This window comes from Malus sylvestris, chromosome 13 (genome assembly GCF_916048215.2).
Source record: "Malus sylvestris chromosome 13, drMalSylv7.2, whole genome shotgun sequence".
NCBI lineage: Eukaryota > Viridiplantae > Streptophyta > Magnoliopsida > Rosales > Rosaceae > Malus > Malus sylvestris.
In genome coordinates, this window is record NC_062272.1 from 11,240,808 (window position 1) to 11,263,153 (window position 22,346).

Consider the following 22,346-nt stretch of genomic DNA (forward strand, 5'->3'; position numbering starts at 1 on the left):
ATCATCATACCCATGCCATTGGTCATGTTCTTCCTAGTTAAGAGTTCGAGTTGAGTTCAACTCGTCCTCTTTCTGGCTGCATCTTGGAGATTGGTACTTCTCCTCCATGGCTCGATTCGAACGACAGAGCTCGAAACAAGAAACTAGATGGGTAAGTGGAATCTGCAAAGGTTTATGTTCCTAAACTAGTTAATGCTTCTAACTCACTGAAGAGATTGCAGAATGCCATGGTTGAAACATGCCGCATGATATCATACCATTCCAATCTGATGCAATCTAACATCTTTAGGGGATCATTTGGTAGTAAAGTTAACAACAGGAGAGGAAAAATTGTATCCCAAATTACTCAGAGCCCAAATTACTGGGATAGCTTCTCCCATGTGAGAAATCGACACCAATTTTCGCGAAAGAACAATATGCCTCATCTCGCTCTTTCACATCCCGAGTCCCAGAGCTGTATGTGACCTTGTCTCGCAACGTTTCCTATCATGACTTTGTTTTGCGACACGGTCCCTGCCCTCGTCTCTTAGGACTGCCAAAGGCACAACGCAAATAAATTAAATCAACTCATGTGTTGCTCAGGAAATACTTAAAAAGAAAAACAAAATAGAAACAAAGAGGTATTTTGTAGTCATCTATTCTCCAAAGTTAATTTTGGTTGTGCTCAATCAACTTATTTGATGAATTTTTTAGAGAGATCTCGTTGTGTTATTTCTCTAATTAGAAGGAATTGCTGAAACGATCTAGAGTGAATAACACTCTAGAATAACGCTCTTGCTCACGTAACCACAGAGGAGGCAAGTCAGATCATCGATCATCCACGTGCCTCCTAGTGAGGTTTGCTTGGGAGGGTGTCATTACAAATTCTCCATGAACAAACCTCAACTTTGGGAAGAACACGAGCGCTTGCATATTCCTGAAGTTGCTTGGGTTGGGCCGTCAAATTTTATACTTTGATTTGATGGGGTGTGCCAGGCCCAAGAAGTAGTGCAACACTTAGGCGACCCATAAAAACCCCAATAGCAAGCTATTGTGATGGACTCTTCCTCTTAAAAAATTAATTTAATATCATGTGGACCAATGGTCCACGTATCAGATATTAAACTGATAAGAACATATACTACATTTGATCTTAACCAAAAGGCCGATAAATGTATGCTTATTTCATTGTCGGGCTTTCGATTTTATCCCACATCTTAACTCTCCTACCTCCTCGATGTGGGTTTCCCCCCATAGTCTCTTGTAGCGCTGCTTCTAACTTTGCACTCTTAACACAATTACATCTTACCACTCTCAGGCCAAAACCAGGAATGTAACATCACATGGGATTGATCGATGAGATCAGCCAGTCCTCTTTCTCGTCCTCTTCCTGGCTGCATCATCTTTGCTTCTCCTCCGTGGTTCGGTTTGAAAGATAGAGCTGGAAACAAGAAATTCAGGGGGGAAGCCGAATCTGCAAAAGCTTTTGTTTAAGAGAATGCAGAAACAAGCCGGAACCATTTCAATCTGCTGTAGTTTAATTTGTTTAAGAAAGTTGATGTTTTGCTGAGAGCAAATTGCTCTAATCCAACTTATGCTGAAATAAACAACATATATTTATTGGATTCGCTTATTAGAGCAATTCCAGCTGTTCCCAGCAGAGGTAAGAGCCGTTTAACTGCCCAAAACATAAAAAAAATTGCTTCAGCGGGCCATGGCGATTAGGGGGCTCCGTCAAGGCCGTTGTGCTGCCCACCCAACTTTTGGCCGCCCTTCCATTGGCAATGGATGACATTAGTCAGTGGAGGGTGGGCCTTGCGACATACGCTAGCCGACAGAGTCCAATGGCTCTTTACCCTGCGTGTCTTAGATTGTTGGATTTCTAAACGGTTATTTTTTTTCTCGAAAATCCTATTGTTGTGCCATATGGAACAATCATGATTAATCTAATTGTAAAAAATAAAATAAAAAGAACAATTAAGTCTATAAAAACTCACCATCTTCTTTATTCCCCACACTACAACTCATTATTTATTTTCACTGTTCTAAAAATCTCCGCCTAAGCGTTGGGCGGTTGGCCTCCGTCTTGATTAATGTTTAAGCGTTTGAAAATTAAGAAATGACGCCTAAACCTGCTGAGGCGCCCTCCTATATTGCTTAGGCATGCACCTAGCCCACCCAAACTCGCCTAGGCAACCGCCTAGATTGCTACTCACTTAGACAGAAAATAGATAACATTCATTTTGTATTTTTTTTTAATAAATTGTAAGAGACTTATTGAATACTTAAATGAACACACATTATATGCTTGTTTCCCATGTTTTTCCCTTATATTCCAATACTTCATATTATATATATCATTATATTTTGTAGTTTATGATGAAATTATTTATATTTTAAGTATAAATAGACATTTATTTACACAAAATATAATAGATCTACTTAACTAGACGCTAGGCCGCATCCGGCCGCATGACTAGCGCCTAGCATCTTTTAGAACCTTGTTTATTTTTACTACAATCTCTTATATTTGTTTTCCTCTTTCCAAGTACTTTTGCTACAAGGAAAAAAAAAGGGAGAGAGAAAGCAAGTTGATCAATCGGATAAGACGTTACACCAAAGGACGTTGCTTTGTTTGAGACTTGGGTGCTAGTAACTCATTATCCGATCGCGGGAAAGAGATGAAAGTGCAACACATGTGGAAGAAGATTTTTGCCCCTGACGCTACATAAATGGTTGAGAATCTCATCAAAAGTCTGAGCGAGTAGTATTAATGAATAATCACACATGACGAAAAAATCTTATTGGAAATATAAGATAATAACGACAAGGGGAAGATAAAGCCAACAAAACATTAAAAAAAGAAAATGTATATAAATAAATAGTAATAGCGTTTGCCCTTGCTCATACCCAACGGATGGAGTTGCCCAAATTCAATTCAAATGTCTTGCTCTTGCCATTTCCAAAGGATGCAATTGCTGTTACAAGCAGATAAAATAGTTCCCTGGTGATGAATAAAACAAGAGGTGTAGCTGTATTGGAAGGAAAAAAGTTATAATGACACTACAGCTCTCGCATTCTGTTTCCGAGAGGCAACCAAACCAACTACAACATTCATTTAAGATACGACATAAACATGGAATTATACGACTCTGTAATTAAGTTACTCTTCTGACATTTAAACTTGCAAAGCCTCTTCAAAAACCAAGCATCATCTCCGGATCCCGGTGGTCTGTCTAGCCAATTCATCCTGGAAATTATTTCTCCCGACAGTAGGATGATCGTTCACGCACATATCAGAATCAGGGGCAGCAGAGACATGTTTGATTTCATAAACGTATCAGTGGTCACGGGCACCTTTTATTGATACTGGGGGCTCTCGCGCTGTGCCTCTGGATATTAGGTCATGGTTTAAGAATAAAACAATGACAGTTATATCATCGTGAAAATGGCGTCTGACCTTCTTGTCAATTTTCCGAAGATCTGAATATCGCATCTCTCTTTTCCTTGCAGCTTCTTGGAGAGCCGTCTTAACAAGCCGCTTGGCACTTCCCTGCCAACACGGGTACTAGTCAGCATCAGAGATCAAGAACAGCATATAATCTCATTAAAACAGATATACACAATAAGCATCAGATACTAGAAAATGCTTAAAGCATCGGCTCAAAGCCAATGTTTCTTTTTACTTCCCTAAGTTGCAAATTAAAGGGCAAAGTATTTATCCTTACATCTATATTTCCCTCAATAGGTATTCAAAACTCAAGTCAGCACAAGCACCAATATCAGATAAAAATGTGACAGCGAGGAATAAAGATAAATATTTTCAAGAATATTGAAACCTATATGTTTTGTCCGGGCATCCAGTCAAATATACTTCTTCTATAACGATCATTCTTTAAGGACATTTGATCTACACCAAGGCAGGTAAGAAAGTATGACATGAATGTGATTGAAAATAAGAATTATTTAATATGACTAAAAACTGAAAAGGTCAGAATCTTACTGCATGTGGATGATTGTGGACAATCTCAACAGCTTTTTCATTACTCAAGTGTTCCCATAGACCATCAGAAGCAAATATAAGGAAAGAATCATTTGGATGGAGGGGATGAGAAAGAATGGTTGGTTCGGCAGACAAGATAGGCATGGTCATTGGTTCGGGAAGTCTGAATTTTGCACTAATTGGCTCCCTGTTAAACCGTGCATGTTTCATATATACGTCACCTATAGATTTAGATACCTACATCAAATAAATGCAAGGAGTTATCACAAAACATCACTATTTAAGAATGAACAAACTTATGAAAATTTATAACGAAGCATTCATAATATAGCCCAAAAATCTCCTTCCAGAAGGATTCTAGCAAGATAACAGGCTTATGTAGATCTAAGAAAATACAAAGTATTTATACATTTGAACTCCTATGATCTTCAACAAATGCAAAATAAAATAGATACAGGCTTTAGTGGGAAAAGGCTTTGTTGTTGTTGTTGCAAAATAGATACACATCTAATAAAAAAAACTTGGCACTGGGGCAAATTTGAACTTGGGAACAAATCAACAACCTTTAAGTTCATTATCTCTTTCCTATCAGACAAACAACCATGATTTCAATTAGACCTTGCAAAACAACCCATTTACCTCACAAAATTTGGTTGAATCAGGTAAAATCAAACTTATTGAAGATATTATGAATCAGCAAGGGTGTTATCTCAAGTTATAAACAAAGCTAGAAGCTAATGGATAAATTAGACTACTCTATCTTAGTTCAAAATGCTTATCAAAGGGACTCCTAATCCTTCACAATTCTAAGCTTTCAGTAATTCTTATGGCTGGATCCTAAACAGGACGAGCATAAGATGCAATAGAGCACTGCAGATGCATGACAGACATAGGATAGAAATGCTCAGACTAAACACTGCATGCACAATACCTAGGAGGCTAGGACTAGGGTTCTTGCACCATTTCGAAAAATATTGGCTTCAGAAACAACAGGTAGTAGAACAGAAACACCAATGACATAACTGTAGGTAGTTACAGATTAATGCACACCTTAACTAATTAGCTTTCAGATGAACAATATAAAATAAAAAATACCTGGATTATCCCTTTTACTCTCCAAACTCCATGCTTTAAAACGACAATTTCAGGATCATGTGGGTGCAAATCTTTCAGCTCACGCCTAACCTCCTCGAGATTTGCATTGTGTTCAGTGGACAACTGGATCGCAGCAATTTCCCCAGTCTTGCCCACTTTCTTCCCCAACACACACCGTGAATCTCCCAAGTTTGCCACAAATAGGGTCCCCTGACATATTACTCCAACCAGACAGCATGACCCAACAGTTGCTACTTGGGGTCTAGTACCCCACAGCTCCGAAACAAGGGCAGTAAACCCTTCCTCTGTTCGGAGAAAAGCATTTTGGATAGTCTCTGCCGTCACAACACCTTCGGACTCCGCTGATATTGCTGCATAAACACAATGCCTAAGATAGCCAACATAAGAGCGGCTCATTCTTCAATAGTTAAACAGGAAACCCGACCACAAAACTGCCCAACTAAAGTAAAATAAAAACAATAGGAAACGAAAACTATGCATTACAACGAAGAACCAGGCAGTGTCCCACAATTTTTTTACTCGCTTAGCAAATTCTACGCGCAGAGATATATATTCCACTTTCTAAGGCATTGTATGCAGAGATAATCCGTGATCCAAACTCAAAGACCAATCAAAGTCACAACTTTAACAAAAAGTTCACAGCTTTAACAAACATCACGATTAACAATTCCGATCCACAAATTAACAATCACACATTCTCCACCAAGACGTGGCGAATTCGAAACCATGCCATTCAAATCTAAAAATCATATATATTTGAGAGGGTTGGGGATCACGAACCTTGGAAATGTTTAAATAAATTGTCGCAAACGTATCGAGCGGTCTCCGGGCCGCCATGTCCGTCGTATACGCCGACGAAGGTTCCAAAGGGTCCAGACTCGATCTGGCTCTGGTCCTCGAGCACCTGATTGGCTTGGACCACCGCCATGGAGAAATCGCCCCACGCGTACTTTCCGAAATCTCGGAACCAAAGCAAATTATCTTTGCCATCTCGTCCTCCACCGCCGCCTGAGATGTTCGCAGCGCCGACGATTCCGACAGAGCCGAGTCCCTCACCGTCGCTGCGCCCAAATGGCTTCCAGCAAAGAGAGAGGAGATTCATCAATGCCTGAAGCATCCCACATCTCTCAAAAACCCTAACCCGAAACCCAAAGACCCTTCAGGACTCCGAATTTGGGGGAAGAGGTTGAGAGGAGGGGAATCCTAGGTTTTAATGGAAATTGGGAGGGGAAGGTATAGGGGGAAGAAGGTGCGCAGGTTAAGGGTGGGGGTGGGTTAAGAGGGGAGGCGCAGGATAGAGAAAAGTGATGGCAGGGGGGCTGTGTTCGGTGGTAGAGGAACAGGAAAGGCCTCGTCCTCGGCTGTCTTGTGGGCAGAAGATGGTGTAGGGAAGCCTCTTGTTGGGTGTCACCCTTCATCGCCTCTTTCTTTCTTTTTTTCTCTTTTTTTTTTTAGTTTTTTTTATTTTTTATTTTTAATTTGTTTTTTCCACTAAGAAATTAAGTCAATGTTTCTTCTTTTTACTTTTAAGGCATGGGAAAGTGGACAAGATATATATCTTTATTCGTAAAATTTTTGGTTTTATATTCAGTTATATATTTGTTGTTTAGGATATGTAATGTTATATACAATTTAAGTACAATTACGCATGTGGTACTACTCAAACTATTAGAAGCACAAAATTTTATCAAGTCCTAATTCGAATAGCTCTAAATATCCTTGAAATGGTGTTATGCTTGTAGACAAACATATTTTCATTTTTTTGTCTAAAATATATAAGATGTGTAGATTCTACTATTTGAATTACAAACTTTCACAAAGTACGTCTCAGTCGTTTACGTTTGGTTTAAATTTTGACATCTTGGGCACTTCTCTTTATTTGTTGCTTTCTTTTTGAGCAAAAGTATTTTGTTGCTTTATGCTTATTCCTAAGAGGAAAGTGTTTGTTTTTTTCTTTGCAAGAGTGTGTACCTATGCGATCTTATAGCTCAAGGCCAATTTGTCTTCTTTCCACAATGTATCGCTTGCTCAGTCCAACATATTGGATTTAAGCGCATCACAATCTTGATGCATACAACATATATGTAAATTTTAATAACGATAAATAATATCCACGCATTATCGATGATCTATGAATAATCAAATATTTGTTCTACAATCGGATTAATCTTATGTAAAATGAAGAATACCGCTACTCTAACAACTTTGCGCAGCGGAAGCTTGTCTTGCGCATTTTGCAAGTGGATCGGAAGAGTGTTTCCTCTACGAACAGTCATCAATTTCCTTCGCTATCTGTACTGTCGCAGAATAGGAGACAGATGACCAATTTTAAGCTCCACCATACACAATGATCCAAAACCACGGTGCTTGCTTGGTTATTCCAAATTTCTCAGCATAGCAAGTTGCCCCGAAAACAACATAGCCAGGCGAAAACTGGGTCCGATTCAACGACTGTTAGGGTAGCAGAGTGTCAATCCTAAACGACCGTGGTTCAACAAAGTCCGTTGTGGCTGGAGATATACGTTTCCAGTGACTCGTTTGATGTAACCATAGGAGCCCCTACCTTCTAACATGCATGTTAAGATATTGCCGGAAAAATAGACATTAGCTATCCCCGGTCTCAATTCTTGCAGAAGATTGTGTGCCTGTGGTTAATGTAATTGATTAACTAATTTTTTAGTTTGTTTCCCAGGCCACTGATATTTTCTGCATAAATTAGTACATGGTCCGGTAAACTAGTAGTGGTTTCAAATTTATTGTGTTACGAACTATTACATCAAACAACCTTTCTTTCAACAATTTAACAACGAAGTTTCCAACATTCCGGGATTTGATATACAATGATCCAATATGTTTGGACAACATCCTGTGACGGCTAGTAACCTATTCATGGAAGGTTGAAGGTTGTTCCATGCCTAGACTATTTAAAACCCCTATTCATGTATGGAAATAAATCATTTAGAAATTAAGAATTACTTTTAAACTTGGTTTAGTGAAGAGTGTTTTTCTTCCTATCCGTAAACTCTTATCTCTTTGGTGGATTCCTTAGAGTGGCGAGTTGCTTATCTTTGAGTGTTCACTTGTGGTTTCTCTTTAAGCTCCGTTATTTGGTGTCAAATTGGTAATAAGAGCTCTATCCGATCATGGTTGGGAGGCATGGGCGTCGTGGAGGCCGACAAGCTTGCCAATACTCACCACATCATGAGAGACATCTACGTGACATTTAGATGGACGACCTAAGGAGACAAGTGCAGTAGCTTCAGCAGCGTTTTGAGCGCTATGAGCCTCTGGAACATGATGATCCCCGTCATGAAACAGAGAATGATGGATCCGATGAAGAGGAGGAGAATCCTTTTGGTGGTGGTGATGATCAAGTCTTGGATGATGAGAACGATTGTAGACAACGTCATCATTTTCAACAAAATTTTGATATCAAAGTTGACATTCCAGAATTTGAAGGCAAGATGCAGCCTGAAGAATTCATGGATTGGATCAATACCATGGAAAGAATATTTGATTACAAGGATGTGGCAGAAGATCGCAAAGTGAAACTGGTGGCTATCAAATTGAAGAAACATGCTTCAATTTGGTGGGAACATCTCAAGAAGCAGCAGGCTCGAGAAGCTAAAAGAAAAATTGTAACATGGGAAAAGATGAGGAGAGAATTGAAGAAGAAATTTCTACTAGAAAATTATCGACAAAATTCTTTTCTTAAGTTTCACAATTTCAAGCAAAAAGATTTGTTTGTGGAGGAGTATACAACAAAATTTGACAAACTCTGAATGCTCTGCAGCATTGTTGAGCCAGAGGAGCAAACAATTTCTCATTGTCTCGGGGGACTTCGCTTGGAAATTAGCAATATCATGCAACTCCAGACCTATTGGAGTTATAACGATGTCGAGAAATTGTCAAGCTTCATGGCATTCCAAAGAAAATCACATCTGACAGAGACAGTAAGTTTGTTGGGCATTTTTGGCGAACTCTTTGGAGAAAGCTAGGCACTACTTTACAGTTTAGTTCTTCCCATCACCCCCAAACGGGATGGGCAAACGGAAGCGGTCGACTGAAGCTTGGGAAATTTGTTAAGAAGTTTGGTGGGTAAAAATATTCATCAATGGGATCTTGTTTTAGCTCAAGTTGCATTTGCCTACAATCGATCTACCAATCAGACAACCGGTTATAATCCTTTCATGACAGTTTATGGACGAAATCCAATAAGTCCTCTAGACTTAGCTCCACTACCCACAAGCTATCAATTTAGTGGAGCTGCTGAAGAACAGGCCAAGTATATAAAGAAATTACATCAACAGGTGTGGGAACGTATCATTAAGCAAAATGAGAATTATCAAAGGCAAGCCAACAAGCACAAGAAGCCGGCTACATTCAAAGAAAGAGATTTGGTGTGGGTTCATCTTCGCAAAGAAAGGTTCCCTCGAGGTAAGAATGGGAAGCTGAAACCACGAGCTGATGGTCCTTTCAAGGTGCTCCAATGTGTCGGAGACAATGCTTAAAGATTGAACTTCCAGGAGACTATGGAGTATTAGCAACCTTCAATGTTGTAGACATTTCTCCTTATCATGGCTGCGAAGACGAAGAGAAATCGGGGACAAGTTATTGTGCAGCAGAAGCGTATGACACCAAATATGGACTTGTCTAATTATTACCAAATTTGGACTCGTCTAATTATTACATGGTGCATTCATCATATTTAATTCAAAGATGGTTCATGTTCTCATTTAAGTTCATGATTAGTCTTACATTAAGTTCATGCTTAGTAACCTATTCATGGAAGGTTGAAGGTTGTTCCATGCCTAGACTATTTAAAACCCCTACTCATGTATGTAGATAAATCATTCAGAAATTAAGAATTACTTTTAAACTTGGTTTAGATTACATATTGATTATAATCCCTTAATTTGTCATTAATTCAAAATATTTAATGTCTCCCATTAAATACTTAAATTTATTAAGTTACAAATTTTATTTTATTTTTTGACCAAAAAAGAATTTTTTAATTTTATATGATGAATGCGCCTAAATGTTAGTACCGAAATGTATGTATCGAAATATAATGTACTTAAATATTTGTATCGAAATCTATGTACCAAAATGTGTGCACCTAAATGTATGCACCGAAATGTATTATAATGAATTTAATGTACCTAAATGAAGAAGACAAAGTACATCAAAATATATTGTATGACAAAAAATAATTTATCTAAATGTTTACAACAAAATATATTACGATAATAAAATAAAAATGAAAATTATAATCAAATAAAATTAATCCATTAAAAATTAGGAAGAAAAAGATAAATAATTAAAAAATAAAAATATAATTAATAAATGAGGTTATTAATGTATCAAGGGACTAAAATTAGATTTTGATCTTACTCATAGTTTTAATCTAAAAGTCATCTTTGTTAAGGATTAAAATGAAGTTTTCTATATTAAAAATGTAGCAATCTATATAAACAAACCGCGACACATCATCAAAAGTCATATATACAAAGTAAATACTCTTAATCGCTTGATTTACGAGTTCTTTCCTGGTTTGGTACATTTTTCAAGTTCAAACAGATGAGTATAAAATGATGAAGCCATCTATGTTTCAACTTATGACATTTTTCATTAGTGAAGAGAGTGGGTATTGCGGTATGCATGCAAGTCTTCCCTTGTACTTGAGTGTTATTGACATGCATGGTAGTTTGCATTGTATTCAACGCATGTTTCATATTTGTTGAAATATGTTATCTATGTATGTATCAAAGTCAAGTTATTTTTGTGGAAAGCCATTCATCAGTTTCTACCTCTCGTTGCAAAGAGCTTTTACGACGTAAGATTCACTAATGAAGGCATCATCATCTCTTCTATGTGGGATATGATTGTGTGACTAGTAGTCTAGGATGCTACAGTAGCAATGAATCCGTTGCATAAAATTGATTATCATTAGGTAGGAAATGAATCGAGAAAATTAATGGATTCTGCCATGTGCTGGATGTTTGTCGTCCAAAGTGACGAAATTAATGGCAGTTCGACTCAAAATAAACATTGATGGGTCATGTGATAATGATGGTTGGAAGAGATGGTTAGACATCGTAACTAATAGTCATGTGCTGGATGTTTCGGGCCGAAGGTGACGAAAGTGGCAGTTAGACATCTTCAATTTATGTGGAGGTGGAGCCTGATGCAAAAGCTGTGTAGAGTGAATTCTAACACATGGTCCGGAGTACTATGTTATTGATCGTGCAGCCCCTATCGATGACATCAAGCGTTTAGAATTTAGTGACTCAATTGTCATTCACTGCATCCAATCCTAGAAATTGTAATAAGGTAGCCCAATTGGCTACGTATGCCTTAAATTGGGATAATATGGATGTATGGATGGAGAAGAGGCCACTATATGTCTCTCATTTTTTATTTATTTATTACATGAGATAATATTATTATAATCTACAATAAGAAATTGGAGTATATATAATTTGAACGCGGAACAAAATAAATTAAAAAAGAAAGTCATATTTACTAAGACAATCCACCACTTGTCTTTCATTTATCAGATGTTAAATTAAACAAAATCTGGTGTCTCAAAGTCTCTAATTTTCAAACCTCCATCATGATTTTTATTTCTTCATGAATCTTGTTATTACTTATTACAACAAATATAATATAATCAACAAGCTCTTCTGGGCAATAGTTTATACTCTTTCTTCTGTCTTTTTTTCTTTTAGTTGCAACCATGCTTTGCAATTACTAATTTACTACCCTATAAAACAATGAGTTTTATATATTATGAACCCAAAAGAAGAAGAAGAAGAAAAATAATAATTAAATAACTACTGAAGAATTAACATCATTCATTTGATTTGTTCTCTTGCTTTAGCCAACAGATTTAATTAAGACTGAATAAGTTGGAGAACATTGATGGGCGAAATGTCATTGGAGTTCCCATACAAGAGACGCCTTGCTATGATTATATTAGCAGCATCAGAAGGATGGTAGGGATCCCAGAATATGTACTTAGATCTCTCCCTGCAAACTTCGGACGGAGGGCCGCACGGAATAAGACCCCCGAAGCGCCCCGCCACATGGCAGCATGCAGAATTTGCATTCACAAAACCTGCATTTAACATAACAAAAAACATTCAGCACTGCATTACACTTCGATCTGTAAGGAAAAATTGAAAATATTCATATGGCCTTCTCATTGTCTGTTGAGAATGAATCCCACATCGATGGGAAGAGGGACCTTGCATGAGCTTATAATTGGCAACATGGGGAGTCGCTCAATCTCTTATAAGCTTGCGCAAGGTCCCTCCTATTGTGCTATGACAACACCAAACCTTTTTGGAACCAACTCAAGCTAACCCACAGGAAATATATCAAATGAAATGTAAGAACAAAATATTAAAGACACCAAGATTTTAACGAGGTTCCTCAACAGTCAGTGTAACTGGAGTACGTCCTCGGAGCAGTAGGAGCTCACCCAATAATCCACTATCAACCAAATGGAAGTTTACAAAGTGTTGACAAGCTCACAACCCAAAACCCCAATACAACCAATAGCTCTCACACACCAAATAAACAAATAAAGAGAAATATAATGAATAATTTCTTCTCTATACGAAGCTCAAAGATAATACACAAATACAACTTTGATTGAGTGAGAACTAACCAAGAAAGAAAATCACCTTTCTTTCTTATATGGGAGCTGCGTACCTCTCTTCTTCTTTCTGCTGCTCCCTCCTATTTTCTTCTTCTGCGGCTGTTTTCTTCTCATAACAACAAAAGCAGCAATTGCTGCTAAATAATTCCTTAAGTCACCCCATGACTTCCCACATGGGCCAAAGAAAAAAAAGTTTTCTCCAACATTATCATTTGTCATCATCACAAAGCAAGGAACAACATCATGATGTCTCTTTTTTTTTTCTTTTTTTTTGTTTAATAGCCAAAAGGTAATGGCCACTTGGCCACCATTCAACAATCTCCACCTTGGCCAAGTTCCGAAAACGCCATGATAAGCCAACCAACACAATTGACCCAAAAAATCACCCCAAACACTAGCAAGAGAACAATTCATGCCGAGCCAAATGTTCCAAAACTCCTACTGCTCAACGCCTTCTTTATATAGGCATAATGTGAGCTAAGTTCAAACAGTGAACAAACTTGGCTACACCAACAACCTTAGTTAACATATTAGCGGGTTGTCTTTAGTTGGAATCTTCTGGAGAATGATTTCCCTTTCACCAACAATTTCACGAACAAAGTGATAACGCAGATCTATGTGTTTGGTCCTCGCATGATGAACCTGATACTTAGCCAAATAAATGGCACTTTGACTATCACAATATACCTCCACCTGCTTCTGATCAACCCTCAAATCTCTAATCAGCCCATGTATCCAAATGGCATCCTTTATAGCTTCAGCAACTGCCATATGTTCAACCTCTGTAGTAAACAAGGCAACAGACGACTGCAAAATGGACCTCCAACAAACTGGTCCTTTAGCCATAGTAAACACATAGCCTGTAGTAGACTTCCTTCCATCCAGATCACCTGCATAATCTGAATCAACATAACCAACTGCAAAATGACCAATACCAGAGTCATCCCTCTCAAAGCATAAACCAACATCTCGAGTACCATGGAGATATCTCAATATCCACTTAGCTGCTTGCCAATGCTCTTTACCTGGATTATGCATATATCGACTCACCATGCCAACTGCATGAGCAATATCTGGTCTAGAGCATACCATTGCATACATCAAACTACCAACCAAATTTGCATATGGTATATTTTTCATTTGCAGCTTCTCTTTATCAGTTTTAGGACATTGTAGATAACTCAATTTAAAATGAGGAGCCAAAGGGGTACTAACCAATTTGGTTGAATCATGAACTCCAAACTTCCGGATCAACTTCTCAAGGTATTGTCTTTGATTCAAACTGACCAAACCCTTCTCTCTATCTCTAATGATCTCCATGCCAAGGATCTTCTTCGCTTCACCAAGATCATTCATCTCGAACTCGTTCTTCATTTGTTTCTTCAATTTCTCAATCTCTTCAACATTCTTTGAGGCAATCAACATATCATCAACATATATCAATAAATAAATGAAAGACCCATCTTGCAACTTCTTGAAGTACACACAATGATCATATTAACCTCTAGAATAATTTTGGCCTTTCATAAATTTATCAAACCTCAAATACCATTGCCTTGGAGATTGCTTCAAGCCATAAAGTGATTTCTTCAATTTGCAAGACAAATTTTCCTTCTCTTTCACTATATACCCATCCGGTTGACACATATAGATCTCTTCATTCAAATCACCATGTAGGAAAGCCGTCTTCACATCGAGTTGCACAAGCTCAAGATCATATTGTGCAACAAGAGCTAACATAATACGAATTGAGGAGTGCTTCACAACCGAAGAAAATATTTCATTGTAGTCAATGCCCTCCTTTTGTGCATACCCTTTAGTAACTAATCTTGCTTTAAATCTCACATTGCTTTTCTCATCAGCATCCTCCTTCTTGGCATACACCCATTTGCAACCGATGGCTTTCTTGCCCTTAGGCAATTTAGCTAAATTCCAAGTCTTGTTCTTCAAGAGAGAATTCATCTCATCACCAATGACATTGCACCACCTCTTCTTCTCCTCACTCTCAATGACTTCCTTGAAATTGGATAGAATATCATCAATGATAATAGGAAGAGCAAAAGCAACATAGTCACTATACCGAGCTGGCTTGGTAATTTGTCTCCTTCGTCTGTTCTTTGCAATAGACTCTTGAGGTGAAACTTGCTCTTCAACTTGAATAGAATCTTCAAGTTCAACTTCTTCAACATCCTCATGGTCTCCAATTTCTTCACTTGTAGTGGCTTCGACATCAGCGGAAATAGGATTTGAAGTACCAGAGGTAACTTTCTCAAGCTCCACCTGTTGGACATCTTTCACATTCTTCTCAGAGACTTTGTACATACTTTCTTCATCAAATGTCACATCTCTGCTGATTACAAGTTTTTTCATCTCTGGGCACCACAACCTGTAACCTTTGACACCACTACTAAAACCAAGAAAGATAGCATTTTTGGCTCTAGGATCAAGTTTATTTTCAGTCACATGAAAATAAGCAGGTGAACCAAAAATACGGATATAGTCATAATCAGAAGAAGGTTTTCCAGTCCATACCTCCATTGGTGTCTTACCCTGAACAGCAGCTGAGGGTAACCGGTTGATGATGTAACATGCATAATTAACTGCCTCTGCCCAAAATGACTTGCTTAAACCCGACTGAGACAACATACATCTAACCTTCTCAAGCAAGGTTCGATTCAATCTTTCTGCAACTCCATTTTGTTATGGAGTTCCCCGAACACTGAAATGTCTCACAATTCCTTCCTCTTTGCAAACTTTAAAGAAAGGATCAGATGTGTATTCACCACCATTATCCGATCTCAAAATCTTAATCTTTCTCCCAGTCTGGTTCTCAACCATTTTCTTCCAACCCAAGAAAATGCTTAACACCTCACTCTTGTGCTTCATAGTGTAGACCTAAGACCTTTTTGAATAATCAACAACAAAGGTCACGAACCAATGTCTACCACTCAAAGAGGGAGTCTTTGTAGGACCCCAAACATCCGAATGCACATAATCAAGAATGCCCTTCATCTGATGTACAGCAGTACCAAACTTCATTCTAGTTTGCTTCCCCAAGACACAATGCTCACAGAAATCAAGTTTACAAGTCGTGGCACCTTTTAGAAGACCTTTTTTCACAAGCCCTTGTAGAGCTTTCTCACCGGCATGGCCTAATCTCATATGCCACAGTCTAGTAGTATATGAATCAAATGTGCCCATATTTTCAGAAACTATAGATGCTTCACCTGTCACAGTGCTTCCCTGCAATAAATACAAATGACCACATCGAGGAGCTTTCATCACAACAAGTGCACCATAAGTAACTTTCAATGTCTGTCCATCTGAATGAAACCTGAAGCCCTTGGATTCCAAAGTACCTAAAGAAATAAGATTTTTCTTCAAATTCGGTACATACCGAACACCTGTCAACTCTTTAACCATGCCATCATGCAACTTCAAACGAACTGTACCAATCCCTTTTGTTGTGTAAGGATTGTCATCTCCCATTAACACAACACCGCCATCAAACTCTTTCAAGCTTGAAAACCAATCCTTGTGAGGAGTCATATGATGAGTACAACCCGTATCCAACACCCATTTAGTAGCACAATCAAATGATGAGAAAGTGGTTAAAGCAAAATCAAAAACACCTGTTTCAACTTCAGCAACATTGGCTTCAGAACTTTCTTTTCCTTTGGTCTTCAACTTAGGACAATCTTTCTTCCAATGACCCTTATTATGACAAAAGGCACATTCATCCCTTTCTAAGGTTTTTCTACCTTTAGAGTTTCCTCTAGGTCGAGAGTATGATTTTTTCCTACTAGAAAATGACTTCCTCTCCAATGATCTACCTCTAACAAATAAAGCTTCAGAGGTACTATCATGATTTTTATCTCTATGCCTCATTTCATAATTCATCAAGGCATTTGACACATCTTCAAATTTCACAGTTTCTTTACCATGCATAATAGTGGTAACAAAATGCTCATAAGAGTCCGGTAAGGAATTCAACAATATTAAGGCCTTATCTTCATCCTTAATATCCTCATCTAAATTTAACAAGTCGGCAATCAACTTATTAAAAGCATCAAGGTGTCTAATCATTTTTGTACCTTCTTTGTATTGAAAGCGGTAGAGCTTTTTCTTCAAGTGTAGCCGGTTCTCTGCACTCTTCGTCATATACTTGTCTTCCAATTTTTGCCACAACACACTTGCTACCGTCTCCCGCATCACAAAATACTTCTGAGTTTTTGCAAGGCACAACCGAATTGAAGAGCAAGCCCACAAATTTAATTTCTCCCATTCCGGCTTCGACATAGCTTCTGGCTTCTCTCCCAAAGCGGCAAGTAGATCTTGTTGAGCCAACACATCTTTGACCTTACATTGCCACATCCTGAAGTTGTTTGTGCCATCAAACTTTTCCACTTCGAACTTTGCATTTTGCACCGTAGTTCTTGCAAACCCGGAGCTGCTTCCAAAAGGATTTTCATCTTGCTTGTTTGACATCTTTGGCAACTAGACAGTACCCAAGAGCAACCAGTGCTCTGATACCAATTGTTGTGCTATGACAGCACCAAACCTTTTTGGAACCAACTCAAGCTAACCCACATGAAATATATCAAATGAAATGCAAGAACAAAATATTAAAGACACCAAGATTTTAACGAGGTTCCTCAACAGTCAGTGTAACTGGAGTACGTCCTTGAAGCAGTAGGAGCTCACCCAATAATCCACTATCAACCAAATGGAAGTTTACAAAGTGTTGGCAAGCTCACAACCCAAAACCCCAATACAACCAATAGCTCTCACACACCAAATAAACAAATAGAGAGAAATATAATGAATAATTTCTTCTCTATACGAAACTCAAAGCTAATACACAAATACAACTTTAATTGAGTGAGAACTAACAAAGAAAGAAAATCACCTTTCTTTCTTATATGGGAGCTGCGTACCTCTCTTATTCTTTATGCTGCTCCCTCCTATTTTCTTCTTCTGCGGCTGTTTTCTTCTCATAACAACAAAAGCAGCAATTGCTGCTAAATAATTCCTTAAGTCACCCCGTGACTTCCCACATGGGACAAAGAAAAAAAAGTTTTCTCCAACATTATCATTTGTCATCATCACAAAGCAAGGAACAACTTCAAAATGTCTCCCCTTTTTTTTTCTTTTTTATTTGTTTAATAGCCAAAAGGTAATGGCCACTTGGCCACCATTCAACACCTCATTCCTTCGATGTAGAACTCATTCTCAACATTCTCACCATATGATATGTAGTTCTGAGTAATGTCATCTACAATACGATAAACATCTGCATAAACAAATTTGGACCCCTCAAGGTTGGCGTTAAGCTCCGTGAGAAAGCTCTTCAACTCGGGGTTGAACAATTGCGCAAACTGATTTGGTTTTTCGACACAGGAGTCTCCTGCATCAAGATTTGTATCCCTCTCTTAGGGTATGCACCCAATTGGTCCTACATTTGTCACAAGAATCTTCCTTGCTCCCAAATTGTACAGTCTCTGCAAGGGTAACGCGTCTATTACATAAAACTGCAATGCTGAATATTCATATGTAAAAAGTAAAGGAAAACGATAGTAAATTTACTGTGAGTTGTAATCTGTATATTGAAATCAAAATTCCCACAAATGTTTCCGGAGGTATCAATTTTTGCTCAGGAGCTGAGATCACCGGCGTCAAGTAGTTGTTAATGAAATCGTTCGACCCCATTGTTACGGAGAAGAGAGCCTTGCTTAATTGCTCCAGAGCTGCAGGAAGGCCAATGCTGGAGATAATGTCTTGCCTAGTATTAGCAAAGAAATCTAGCTGTTCATCCATGTTTAATCGACCTCCCTATCAAATTGCACTAGGTTTACGTCAAATCAAAGCATTGTATGTACAAATAAATAAAAACTCCAAACATTGAGTGCACAAGAAACCTTACAAAAATCTTCCCTATGTGATTAAGGATTCCACCTCCACCAGAAGCATAATTTATACCCTGCAGAATTTTCGGCCCGGCAGTTGTTGGAGACAAGTAAGGAGGAGTGAAACCTTTGAAGGCAAGTTGCTGACCTGTAAAGACTAAAATCAATTAAAAAGAAGGAAGAACCAGGAACAAAATATAAAAAAAAATAAAAATGGAGAACTTGCCTATTATGTCAATAATTGTTCTTCCATTTGTGTATCTTCCAGTTGGCTTTCCGAAATTGATTCCATTGGGAAGATAGTTGGCCTTGGAGAGTGACACAAGGTAGTTGTTGTTTCCCGCATCGACCAAAGAATCCCCAAAATACATACTTTGATCTGTCCGGACAAACTTTAGCTAATGGATTACATAGGATTAGTCCTCCTCGGGGCCCGGCCGTTGAGCAGCATGCAGAAATTCCATTCTCAAACCCTAAGAAACATAACAAAGGTACGTACTTACTATTGTTACTTAGTTGTTAATTTCATGATATATTAATGAACAATGCTGCAGTTTCATGCCCTCAAAATATAATGTGAGGAATATACGCACCGTATGATACATAATTTTCGGTGAGATCTGTTAATATCTGGTAAATATCTGCATAAACAAAGTTTGCCCCTTTGAGATCCTTGTTAAGCTCAACGAGCAAGCGCTTCAACTTGTTGTTGTACATCCGGGCCATCTTATTTACTACACGAGCACAAGTCCCCCCTGGAAGGAAATGTAAATCTTTCTCCCATGGGATGCACCCACCTGGTCCAGCATTACCGACGATAAACTTTCTTGCATTCAAGTTGTAGAGTGTCTGCAAGGAAAAAAGGGCCAAGTTTATGTTTAGAAAATTACCAGGGAATATTTTGTGGGAGATTGACTAAAAATGATCAGAAATCAAGTTTAATTGTTGACTAATCAAAATCAAAGATCGACGAAATACTTTTAAAACTGACCATTTCAGTAATTGAAATTTCGAAAATATTATCATTTTGGCCAATTTCCTTATTTTTTGGTATGTGTTTTTGTTGTTGCATTCAATATTCAATAATCCAAAACTACTAGGGATTAGTCTTTTAGGATTTTTACCCTGAGTCCTAATTTGAGTCTTGAAATCAATAAATCCAGAAAAGCTTTGTCTGACATAGGCTTGGGAGATGTCTCCCTAAACATTATGTCGTTAGAGCCAATTGCGATGCCATAAATTGCTCTTCTCAACAATTTCTGAGCTGCAGGAATACCAATCCTCGACATGATAGCTACAGCAGTCCTCCAATGGTAACTGACTTGCGTCTCAAAATTGATTTGATCCCCCTATATGCACATACAGTTTTGATTTTAAATTGAACTTGTTCGAAATAAATAGGTATGAAAGAGATCATGCGATCTTGCGGGTATATATAAACTGATTAAGTTTGGAATTAAGACTAGCTACCTAGCACTTTCATCAAATCCGAAAACCCTAGCAGATGATTAGCAGAGAAAACCTACAAAGATTGAACCAGTGGAGTTGGAAATTCCGGACGCACTGGAAGCATAATTGACACCCTGGAGAAGCATGTCTCCAACCGTAGTTGGTGCCAAGTAAGGAGGAGTAAAATTTTTAAAACCCAACTCCTGTTCTGTCATAACAAAAATAAGAACACTAACAGTAAATAACAATTTTCCAGAGTTGAATTCCAAAAAGCACGTTAGCTATGCTTATGCATGAATATTTCATTAAAATGTACGTACGAAGAATGTCGAAAACTGTTCTCCCGTTTGTAAATCGTCCTGTTGGATTCCCAAAATCAATTCCATAGGGATCCCACATCAACTAAGGAGTCGCCAAAAGTGAAAAAGGCAGGAACATTTTTGGCTGATGAGCAGGTAACCATTTGGAATAAAATCCTCATCGTGAACTAATGTGCAGAAAACATAACTTTTTTTTCTTTTTGGTAAGAGGGTTTGTTGGTTATATATACAACTTTATAAATTTTTGCGGGGAAACTTGTGCCTAACTGGCAAATGAAATTCCCCTTTTCTTCTAAATTTGTGCCCAACTTTCTAGGTCGGCCACATCTGGCCTCTGTAATCAAAATTGCGTGACCATCATGAGCCATCTTCTTTGGCAATTGGTATTGGGTGTTTTTCTTGTTTTCATTATAAAGCTGGTTCACTTTTAAGTGTTTGGTGAAAACAAAACCTAAGTATTTTAAAAGAAATGGCCTCCAAACAAATTTTTTATCTATGACGAGGGAAAGTTCTATAATTATTTCAATAGAAGAATACAAATCTCACCGAGCTAGCTGATAAGCAAACTCAAGTGTAAAATAAAATGATATTGTCACATGAGTAAATGAAGCTGGAGACTTCGAAATGAGTTCATAATTTCGAGTTATGTTATGCTATTAATCACATAGATTCTCGTTGCAATAAATTTGTAGCTCAAATGATTAAGAATATTCACTTTAATTAAACCCGAAGCCATGTGTTTGATTTATTCTTTCCTAATATTACAAAAATATTTATAGTTTATGAGGTCATATAGAAAAACTTGAGTAGGATGCTCAATCACATCATCTAAATGGCACATCTTACGGTGATCCCTCGTTGATGCTACCAATAGTAAAAGTTCTCTCGTAAGGTAGATCTAAGATTTTTTTTTGAGGGCATGGCTCAAGTCACTAGGGGCATCGTGATTCTCCTGCTAATAAACAGGGAAAAGTATTATTTTCCCGAACTTTTAACTTTTGAAGGTAAAGTGAGATATTTGTCACAAAAAAATAAAGTGAGATATCGATAGCAGCTTGGTAAAATGATGTGCATGCATTACCACGGCCCCTCACGACTTATAGGCCCCTTGATGCCTTCTTGGCCGTTGACGGAACCGAGAGGTTAGGAGCGAGGATACTTATTCAAACTATATGATATAGGCAATTGGTTAGTCAAAATAATTTGTTATCAAACTCGTAATTCACCGGAGTCAAATTTAAAACTTTCCACTTATAAATAGAGAGAAATGTATTGTCACTACGCTACATATGTAGTGTAGTGATGAATATCCTAATGAATAAAACATTTATTTTTACCCATTGCACTTCGTATTTGAACCCTTTCATTTTTCCCTAGTTTAGTTTATAAGTTAAAAGAAAAGAAATTTATCAAATGTATTCTGTAACTCAAACCGTTTTCCATTTTATTTTATGGCTAAATGTCAAAATTGGGTGCTTGCATGTGGGTTTTATGAGCTGCTTAATTGAGTAATTGAAAATTGGTTTCGTCCACAACAACAACAACAACAACAAAGCCTTTTCCCACTAAGTGGGGTCGGCTATATGAATCCTAGAACGCCATTGCGCTCGGTTTTGTGTCATGTCCTCCATTAGATCCAAGTACTCTAAGCCTTTTCTTAGAGTCTCTTCCAAAGTTTTCCTAGGTCTTCCTCTACCCCTTCGGCCCTGAACCTCTGTCCCGTAGTCACATCTTCGAACCGGAGCGTCAGTCGGCCTTCTTTGCACATGTCCAAATCACCGGAACCGATTTTCTCTCATCTTTCCTTCAATTTCGGCTACTCCTACTTTACCTCGGATATCCTCATTCTCAATCTTATCCTTTCTCGTGTGCCCACACATCCCACGAAGCATCCTCATCTCCGCTAC

General features: G+C 38.0%; 3 protein-coding genes, 1 non-coding gene and 1 pseudogene across 5 annotated transcripts; all 5 read right to left on the reverse strand.

The window, feature by feature from the left end:
* Window positions 1–961: 961 nt before the first annotated feature.
* On the reverse strand, window positions 962–1,157 carry LOC126598239 (U2 spliceosomal RNA). Its single transcript, XR_007614755.1, has one exon. It is a non-coding gene; the product is annotated as a U2 spliceosomal RNA (small nuclear RNA).
* Window positions 1,158–2,911: 1,754 nt separating this feature from the next.
* Window positions 2,912–6,527, reverse strand: LOC126596965 (probable protein phosphatase 2C 42). Its single transcript, XM_050263689.1, has 4 exons — window positions 5,879–6,527; window positions 5,078–5,448; window positions 3,983–4,219; window positions 2,912–3,532 (listed from the first exon to the last, which is right to left on the reverse strand). Exons 1-4 carry the CDS (start codon window positions 6,213–6,215, stop codon window positions 3,320–3,322), a joined length of 1,158 nt encoding a protein of 385 aa, XP_050119646.1. The 5' UTR covers window positions 6,216–6,527; the 3' UTR covers window positions 2,912–3,319.
* Window positions 6,528–11,906: 5,379 nt separating this feature from the next.
* On the reverse strand, window positions 11,907–13,072 carry LOC126595867 (GDSL esterase/lipase At4g16230-like). Of its 2 annotated transcripts, none has more exons than XR_007613735.1 (2): window positions 12,790–13,072; window positions 11,907–12,218 (listed from the first exon to the last, which is right to left on the reverse strand). XR_007613735.1 is itself a non-coding variant. In XM_050262255.1 (2 exons), exons 1-2 carry the CDS (start codon window positions 12,984–12,986, stop codon window positions 11,995–11,997), a joined length of 393 nt encoding a protein of 130 aa, XP_050118212.1. In that variant the 5' UTR covers window positions 12,987–13,049; the 3' UTR covers window positions 11,907–11,994. The 2 variants fall into 2 exon arrangements, 1 of the variants encoding a protein (XP_050118212.1); XM_050262255.1 differs by having other exon boundaries at window positions 12,818–13,049.
* Window positions 13,073–17,737: 4,665 nt separating this feature from the next.
* On the reverse strand, window positions 17,738–19,041 carry LOC126595241 (GDSL esterase/lipase At4g16230-like; annotated as a pseudogene).
* On the reverse strand, window positions 18,910–20,556 carry LOC126595857 (GDSL esterase/lipase At4g16230-like). The gene is made up of 4 exons (XM_050262221.1): window positions 20,440–20,556; window positions 20,197–20,327; window positions 19,795–20,019; window positions 18,910–19,519 (listed from the first exon to the last, which is right to left on the reverse strand). Exons 1-4 carry the CDS (start codon window positions 20,516–20,518, stop codon window positions 19,235–19,237), a joined length of 720 nt encoding a protein of 239 aa, XP_050118178.1. The 5' UTR covers window positions 20,519–20,556; the 3' UTR covers window positions 18,910–19,234.
* Window positions 20,557–22,346: the final 1,790 nt, after the last annotated feature.

Bases quoted from the DNA above. Each gene is read 5' to 3' on its own strand.
- LOC126595857 (XM_050262221.1), bottom strand. From the start codon at position 20,518: ATGTGGGATCCCTATGGAATTGATTTTGGGAATCCAACAGGACGATTT. The intron at 20,328-20,439 runs GTACGTACATTT...TTGTTATGACAG, and splicing joins AACAGTTTTCGACATTCTTC to AACAGGAGTTGGGTTTTAAA. The intron at 19,520-19,794 runs GTAAAAATCCTA...TTTTCCTTGCAG, and splicing joins GACTCAAATTAGGACTCAGG to ACACTCTACAACTTGAATGC.
- LOC126596965 (XM_050263689.1), bottom strand. From the start codon at position 6,215: ATGCTTCAGGCATTGATGAATCTCCTCTCTCTTTGCTGGAAGCCATTT. The intron at 4,220-5,077 runs GTATTTTTTATT...TATTTGATGTAG, and splicing joins GAGTAAAAGGGATAATCCAG to GTATCTAAATCTATAGGTGA. The intron at 3,533-3,982 runs GTAAGATTCTGA...CCGTGTTGGCAG, and splicing joins TCCACAATCATCCACATGCA to GGAAGTGCCAAGCGGCTTGT.
- LOC126595867 (XM_050262255.1), bottom strand. From the start codon at position 12,986: ATGATGACAAATGATAATGTTGGAGAAAACTTTTTTTTCTTTGGCCCA. The intron at 12,219-12,817 runs GTACGCAGCTCC...TGTTAAATGCAG, and splicing joins CAGCAGAAAGAAGAAGAGAG to GTTTTGTGAATGCAAATTCT.